At 46.1% G+C, this 8512-nt stretch overlaps 1 protein-coding gene across 1 annotated transcript in view; it reads left to right on the forward strand.

Moving 5' to 3' along the window:
• The first annotated feature begins 4702 nt into the window (after positions 1–4702).
• LOC121921927 (zinc finger protein 436-like) overlaps positions 4703–8512 on the forward strand; it is a 17044-nt gene continuing 13234 nt past the window's right edge. The window contains exon 1 of the mRNA XM_042450671.1: positions 4703–4798. Coding sequence (XP_042306605.1) covers positions 4783–4798 — 16 coding nt within the window. The 5' untranslated portion in view covers positions 4703–4782. The remainder of the gene's footprint in view (positions 4799–8512) is intronic.

An 8512-nucleotide genomic window follows, 5' to 3' on the forward strand; every position in this document is an offset into this window, starting at 1 on the left:
TCTTCCAGACCTGAAATGGTCATCTTAGAATAGGATTTTTCTGGCAAGTTTTAGTCAGTGGTAGGGTTGCCATATCCCAACTGCAACTGGGATTTTCCCGGTTTTGGCATCACCGGGCCCCTCCTGTCCCAGGTGCCACCAAAAACCGGGACAACCCCGGTTGCAGCTGGGTTGGCCACGGCCCGCGAAGCCTCACTGCCCTCCTCCTCCACCGCGCGTGGCCGCTCAGAGCAGGCGGAGGAAGAGGAGGGCAGCATGACCTGGGGCGGAGGAGACGAGGTGGAGGCAGTGCCTCCTGCGCACGGCCGCACCACCCTCCCCGCCTCTCCGCGGTCTCCTCCCTCCTTCCCGGCCTCTGAGGAGGCCTCGGCCTCCTTAGAGGCTCGGAAGGAGAAGGAGGCTGCACACGATTGCGCGCGCCCCGTGGGCTCCTTCCCAGCCTCTGAGGGGGCCTCGGTCCTCCATGTAAAAAAAGTGTCCTACATTTGTCCCGGTTTGGATGTCCTGACTTATGGCAACCCTAGTCAGAGAAAATGTACCATTGCCTTCCACTTAGGCTTGAAAGAGTGTGACTTGCCCAAGATCACCCAGTGGGTTTCCAAGGTCCAGAGCGGATTCAAATCCTGGTCTCAGATTCATAGTCCAATGCTCAAACCACTGCACTGTGTTGGCTCACGACCCATTTGAAATTAGTACCAAGAAAAATACTTGTAGGGTCCAAATATGTTCCAAAGCACCATGTTTTATCATTCTATCTATACAGCCGGACCTCCTTATCCACTGATTTTTTTAAAAATTTTTATCCATGGATTCAAGAATCCACGGCTTGAAAATAATCCAAAGAAATATACATTCCAAATAACAAACCTTGATTTTCCGTGTTATATAAGGGACACCATTTTGCTCTGCCATTATATTTAATGGGACTTAAATATAATATATTATAATAATAAATATATAAATAAATATATAAATTAAAAAATAAATATATAAATAATAAATATATCCACAGGGGGTCCTGGAACCCCAGTGGATAACAAGGGCTCACTGTACTACTTTTGCACATGGCTCCAATTAATGAACCTTATGACTGCTGTTGTTTTTGTGTGCCTTCAAGATGTTTCTGACATATCATATGGAGACCCTAAGGTGAATCTATCATGTGGTTTTCTTGGCATGTTTCATGCAGAGGGGGGTTTGCCATTGCCATCCACTGAGGTTGAGAGAGTGTGAGGTGCCCAAGGTCACCCAGTGGGTTTCAAGGCCGAACTGGGAATCAAACCCTGGTCTCCAGAATTGTAGTCCAAGATTCAAACCACACCTTATTATAGCAAAGCAAACAAACTGGTTCCAGTAAGCCATGCGCTAATGCTCAAACCAGTACATTATAATAGCACTCTGGGTTTTATATATGTAGATGTCCATATGTTGTTTGAAAATTATTCTCTTTTCGCTGGTTTGCCACCTTGGGACAAAGTGAGGAAGGGAGGGATATATAATCATAACTAAATAATGAAATGACCTTTTCCTCTTTGCTCTGAAGTAATGACGTGGCTTGCCAGACATGACTTGGACACATCACGAGATAAAGTGACTCATGGCATTACTCAGTACAGCCGACTGCAGAAGGAAAAGAAGAAGACCACATTAAAGGTGGATCAAGGGTGCATCCAAACTGATGGGAAAATCCCAGATTTTGTTCCTGTTGTATGCATCCAGTTATTAAAAAAAAACCAACAGGAAAGTCCCAGGTTTTGTTCTTTCCAATTTTATTTTGGAAACCTTAACATGTTTTGTTTCTCCCAGAATATTTTCTCTCCGCTCCTAGTATGAACAGAGACTTGTAATGCTAGCTCATCCAGACTAGTAAAAAGACCAGAAAATCCCAGATTTTGTTTCTGGGTTTTTTCTGATTTTATTATCAGAGTCAGCCCACAGTACAATCAGAGATTATGTATACCAGCTCTCAGCTCAGTTTATTTTAACCCAGCATAAAATCAGAAAGTTCTTTCTGAGTTTATGCTGGGTTAAAATAACTTTACGCCTACACGTATAACTGAAAGCAATAGGCAAAGAGGAAGAAGGCTACATACAGATGGAGTGATTCAATCAAGGAAGCCGTGGCCCTACGTTTACAAAAATGGTTCTTGGAGGTCTTCTGTTCTTCGTTTCTTTGCAAGTTAAGGGCAACTTTACAGCACCTTCCATCAGGGACGTAGACTAGACAGGATTTTGGGAAGGGTGGGCGGTCCAGATTAAGACGGAGTCCCCCCCCCCCCCACTACATGCCTGCTTGCATTTATTATTTAAAATGTGCCTAATATACATATGTACAGCGCGTTTCTTGCGACTTGTTGCAGTCTAGTTTTGTTGTTGCTGTGTGCCTTCAAGTCATTTCTGACTCATGGCAACCCTAAAGCGAACCTGTTATAGGGTTTTCTTGGCAAGATTTGTTCACATGGAGTTTGCCGTTCATCCTCTGAGGCTGAGAGAGTATGACTTACTCAAGGTCACCCAGTGGGTTTTATGGCTGAGCCAGGAACTGAACCCTGCTCTTCAGAGTCACAGTCCAATACTTAAGCCACTATGACCCTCTGCCTCTAATCTATACACTATCTCAATTTATTTGATCTCAGGAGCGAAGACTGCTGTTTTTCTGTGGTATAGAGAAATCTTTCTTCCCGCTTCCTTGACTTGGGTTCAAGAATAAAGGCAGCAGCGAACTAAAGACCATTTAAAAATTTGCCATTTCAGAGGTCAGCATTCCAAATGAATAATCTGGCATCAAGCCCAATACTATATACGTCAGATTAATAGCATTTTTGGAAATCAACATAGCAATAGCATAGAACAACATATAGTAAACCGCACCTACAAGATATATATATAAGGCAATAATTAAACAGTGGTCATTAAGCCATAATGGCTAATTATTAAGCAAGCACCAAGCCAATTATTGTAGGGATCAGCATACTCTGGAAATGCCAAATCTCCTTTTCCTTGAGATTCTTAAGAGCTTGACAGCTCTGCAGCTTCTAAAGGTTTTCCTAGATCTAAAATACATGGCAGAAATAATGAATAAATTGTGCCAAGATAGGGTCAGCAAAAGTTTGAAATGACTTGAAGGCATACAACAACAACAGCAGCAACAACAAGAACAACAATTATTTTCAAAGAGGCAAAAATGTGAATGCAGGTGGAAGATGGTCGCATCCACACTGGAGAATTAATGCAGTTTGACACCACTTTAACTGCCATGGCTCGATGGTATGGAATTATGAGGTTTGTAAATTTGTGAGCAGGGTTACCAGATGTCCTCCTTTACCAGGACATGTCCTACATTTCAACCTTCTTTCGGGAGGAATGTCAAAAAATGTCCTCAATTTGGGCATGACTATGAAGCATTACTGTATATTTATATGAGGGTTTCTGAGCTTTTATTTAGTCTTGCCCTACATTTTGTGGTGCCTTGTCCTCCACTGCAGTAATGACATCTGGTCACCCTATTTGTGAGATATTAAGCCTTTCTTGTCATAGAGCTCTATTGCCCCACTAAGCTACAAATCCCAGGATTCCATAGCATGGAGCCGTGGCAGTCAAGCGGTGCCAAACTGCATGGTTTTTGCAGTTATTTCCACAGCACAGAGCCATGGCAGTTAAAGCAGTTCCAAACTGCATTATTTATGCAGTGCAGATGCAGACAGAGAGAGAGAGAGAGAGAGAGAGAGAGAAAGATTGGGGCTGCATCTGCACTGCAGAAATAATCCAGTTTGAGACCGCTTTAACTGACCTGGCTCAATGTTAGGGAATTCTGGGGCCTGTAGTTTTGTGAGGCATTTAGCCTTCTCTGTCAGTTGTTTGTTGGTGGAATTGCCAAGTTTGTTCTTATTTAATTCATGCATACGTATTGGCTTGATTGATCTTATACAATAAAATTACTTTATATAACAACAACAATAACAACGACAACTTTTATTTTGGCCTTTGAAACACAGCTTCTACAGTTTGTTTTGCTATATTGTTGTTTGTTGGTGGAATGGCCAAGTTTGTTCTTATTTAATTCATGCATATTGTCTTGGTTGAACTTCTATAATAAAATTATTTTATATAAAAACAACAACAACGTTTATTTTGGGTTTCAAAACACAGCTTCTACGGTTTGGTTTGCTGTATTGTTGTTTGGTGGAATTGCTAAGATTGTTCTTATTTAAGTCGTGTATATTGTCTTGTCTGAGTGACCTTCTACAATAAAATTACTTTATATGATAATAATAATACTAATAATATAATAACTACTACTACTACTTTTATTTTGGCCTTTGAAACACAGCTTCTTCTACAATTTGTTTTGTTGTACAGTTTCTTGCTGGAACTGCCAAGTTTGTTCTTATTTAAATCATGGATAATGTCTTGGTTGATCTTCTATAATACAATTAGTTTAGATGATGATGTATTTATTATTATTATTATTATTATTATTATTATTATTATTATTTATTTATTTATTTATTTATTTATTTATTTATTTTCTGCTGTGTTGATGCAGCCAAAGAGAGAGAGAGAGAGAGCGCGAGAGAAAGAGAGAGAGTGCTTTTTTCACACTGGACCTTTGAGGGTTAAATGAGAGAAACTCCATTCCCAGAGAGGCAGGAAATGTAGTATTCAGGGGGAGGCAAATAAAGGAGGTTCCTTCCTTCCTTCCTTCCTTCGCCAGGGGAGAGTAAAGTCATCCCAGCTCCTCTCTTTTCCTTCTTTTTGGAACTGGACTGGAGGGACTGGAGAATGAAGGAGGCAAAGGGTGAGACTGGGGAGATGGAGGAGGGAAGAAGAGGAAACAAAAGGAAGAGGGGGCTCCTCCTGTGGGGCATTTGGGAGGGAAGGAGAGACTCACAAACACACACATACACACTTTTGTAGTTGTTCTTAGTGTTTAGGGGGAGGCTGACCCCCTCCAGCCCAGCTGCAAAGGAGGGACTGAGCTGCAGGCATTTGCTTCATAGGAAACCTCCTCCTTTGCAAGGCCATCTCTCCTCCTCCTCCTCTTCCTCCTGGGTTGTTGCATATGTTTAAATATATCTGTCCAGTGGTCCGTTCACATTCCCTGGGAATATGGAAAAACCACAAACAATAAAACACTATACTTTTTGCTTGAGAGGACACCTCCCTAGGGACCCCCAACCTCAGCCAGAGGTTGACCATAGGATCATGTTGGATGACCTACAAATGCCTAGAGAAATGTTTTGGTGGGGGGGTTATATATTTTTTGGTGGGGAAAAATTCAATTACAAACTTGGTCACAAAGTCACTGTGTTTGTCTTGACCAGAGCTGGGGAGTAGGAGTAAAGCAGTGAGAAGTATTTACAGGAGTAAGAGTAGGAATAATAATATTTGTTACTCTTTTTTTGTGGGTTTTTAGGCTATGGGTCGTGTTCTAGAAAACTTTATTCCTGACATTTCGCCAGCATCTGTGGCTTCAGAGAAATGTCCAGCCACAAACGCCAGCAAAATGTCAGGAATGAACTCTTCTAGAACATGGCCACATAGCCCGAAAAACCCACAAAAAATCTATGGATGTTGGCTGTGAAAGCCTTCAACTTCACTTTGTTACTCCTGATTTTTTATTCCTTGTGTGTGCAAACACCAAAAAAACCAATTTCATTATCTTGCACTGGGGAAGGGGCTGGGAGTCAGAGAGAAACTTACACACACACACACACCAGCCTTGCAAATTCCAAAAAATAGCCTGATGTGTCATGTGGCAATAACAAAATGTTTTTTATTGAGGAGTGTAATAGGAATAGCAGTTACATGAAGAAAAAATATCATGCTCCGGAGTAGGACCCCAAAATCACCACTACTCTCTTGACGCAAGTAAAAAAAGCAACTAACAGCAATAAACTTATCAACCCACTCTAATCCTAATGTCGCAAGAGCACGCCTAGGGCATGGATGCTGTTTTAGTGATAGCAGTCCTAAAATGAGTTTTTGTGTGTGCCTGTGCCTTCATGTCACCTGTTGATATATGACAACCCAACTGTTTTCATAGGGTTTTCTTAAGCAAGGAATATTCGAAGGTGGGTTTGCCAGTTCCTTCCTCTGAAATATAGCTTGTAGCACCTGAAATCATTCAGTCTCCCATCCAGGTACTGACCAGGGCTGACCCTGCTTAGCTTCAAAAACCAGATGAATTGTAGTGCCTTTCAAGCTTTTTGGCTACACCCACATTTTAAATAAATCTTCCCAACCTCTCTAGGAATCTCCATTACAACTCTGTGGTCAACCTCTGTCAGAGGCTGATCACAACATCATGTTGGAGGACCTACAGATGCCTAGAGAAGTATTTTCTCTAGCAACCTCTAGGTTCTCCAGCACAACTCTGTGATCAACTTCCAGAAGAATTTAGCTGGAGGACTTCAAGATTCCATATTAATCAAAACCCAAATAATCAAATCCACAAAAGTCAAAGGCACAAATGAGGAGGACCAACTGTTTTGGCTTCATAGGAACCATATCAAATTAGAAGTCCATCCCTCCTCCTCCTCTTCTTTCTGGGTGGGAACAGTTGTATGTACTGTATTTAAGTATGTATGTACAGTTGTCCTTCCACGTTTGCGGCTTTAGCTTTTGAGGATTTGATTATTCATGGATTTGATTAATAGGTTCCCTCTAGGAATCTCTAGGACCTCCAGTGGAACTCTGCAGTCAACTTCTGCCCAAAGTAATACTGGAAGATTCCCAGAGAGAACACTTCTCTGGGCATTTGTAGATCCTCCAGTGCAAGTTTAAAATGTAATTGAGGCTTCCTGCTTTGTCGACGGAAGGAAAGCAGGAAGCCAAAATTATGTTTTAGAAGCGCGACGGAACATGAGAAGACATGACTCACAAAGAGGCAATAATGCTTAGTCAAGTAGAAGGCAGTAGGTAAGAGGAGAACCGCAATACAGGTAGACTGGCTCAATCAAGGAAGCCATGGCCTGTATCTGCAAGACCTGCGCAGAACTGTGACTTGGAGTCTCTCACATAGGATCACCATGGCTTGAAGTCAACCTGAAGGCAATTAACAACATCAACAAAAATACAGTGGGCCCTCCACATTCACTGGGTTAGGGGCAAAGGACCCACATGGAAAAACTGCAAAAAAAAGGCTATTTTTTTAACCTGAGAGATTACTTCTCTAGGAATCTAGGGCAGGGTAGGCAACCTTTTTGAGCCAGGGCCGGGTTGCTGTCCCTCAGACACTAGGGGGCCGAAGCTGGGGGGTGGAGCTTCACCCCGGGGTGGGGCCGCATGCCAGGGGCGGAGCCTCACCTTCTCATGTCCACCTTTGGGGGCGGAGCTTCCACCCCAGGGGCCAGGCCACCTCTCTTTGCCGGCCCCTGACGGGGCCCCAGGCCCTGTCAGAGGCCGGGAAAGAGCTGGGGGACCTCCACATCTTTGCCAGCCCCTGACGCCAGAGGCCCGCTGCCGTCGCCAGAGCCCTCCTGGAGCGCCCCAGCAACGGCAAATGGCCTCCCAGAGGCCGCCACCGACCGCCGGAGCCTCCTGGAGGACCCCAGCAAAGGACAACAGGCCTCTGGGAGGCCCGCTGCCATCGCAGGAGCCCTCCTGGAGAGCCCCGCGACGGCAACTGGCCTCCCAGGGACCCGCTGTCACCGTCGGAGCCCTCCTGGAGGGCCCCAGCAACGGCAACTGGCTCCAGGGGCCTGCTGCCGCCTTCGGAGCCCTCCTGAAGGGCCCCTGCGACAGCAAATGGCCTCCCATGGCCTGCTGCCACCGCGGAGCCCTCCTGAAAGGCCCTGCGACGGCAACTGGCCTCCCAGGGGCCCGCTGTGGCCGTCGGAGCCCTCCTGGAGTGCCCCAGCGAAGGAAACGGGCCTCCCAGAGGCCCGCACCGACCGCCGGGCCCTCCTGGAGGACCAGCCAAAGCAACGGGCCTCTGGGAGGCCCGCTGCCATCGCAGAGCCCTCCTGGAGGCCTCAGCGACGGCAACTGGCCTCCCAGGGACCCGCTGTCGCGTCGGAGCCCTCCTGGAGGGCCCCTGCGATGGCAACTGGCCTCCCTGGGGCCGCTGCCGCTGTCAGAGCCCTCCTGGAGAGCCCCAGCGATGGCAACTGGCCTCCCAGGGACCCGCTGTCGCCGTCGGAGCCCTCCTGGAGGGCCCCTGCGATGGCAACTGGCCTCCCTGGGGCCCGCTGCCACTGTCAGAGCCCTCTTGGAGAGCCGCCAGCAGACGGCAACGGGCCTCCCGGGCCCGCTGCCGCCGTCGGAGCCCTCCTGAAGTCACGCGAGATTTCACCGCCATTTCCCCCCCAAATGGCTGTGCCCAGAGCAGGGAAAAGCTGCAACCGGCAGTGGCGGCAGGAGGAGCCAGGGGCCGGTCTCAAAGGCCTCAGAGGGCCACATCCGGCCCTGGGCCAGAGGTTGCCAACCCCTGCTCTAGGGAGATTATCACACAGAGGCACTTACATGTGCGAAACATTTCGACCTATTTCAGAACTGTGACTGTGAGATC

This window comes from Sceloporus undulatus, chromosome 2, assembly GCF_019175285.1.
Source record: "Sceloporus undulatus isolate JIND9_A2432 ecotype Alabama chromosome 2, SceUnd_v1.1, whole genome shotgun sequence".
In the NCBI taxonomy this organism is placed as follows: domain Eukaryota; kingdom Metazoa; phylum Chordata; class Lepidosauria; order Squamata; family Phrynosomatidae; genus Sceloporus; species Sceloporus undulatus.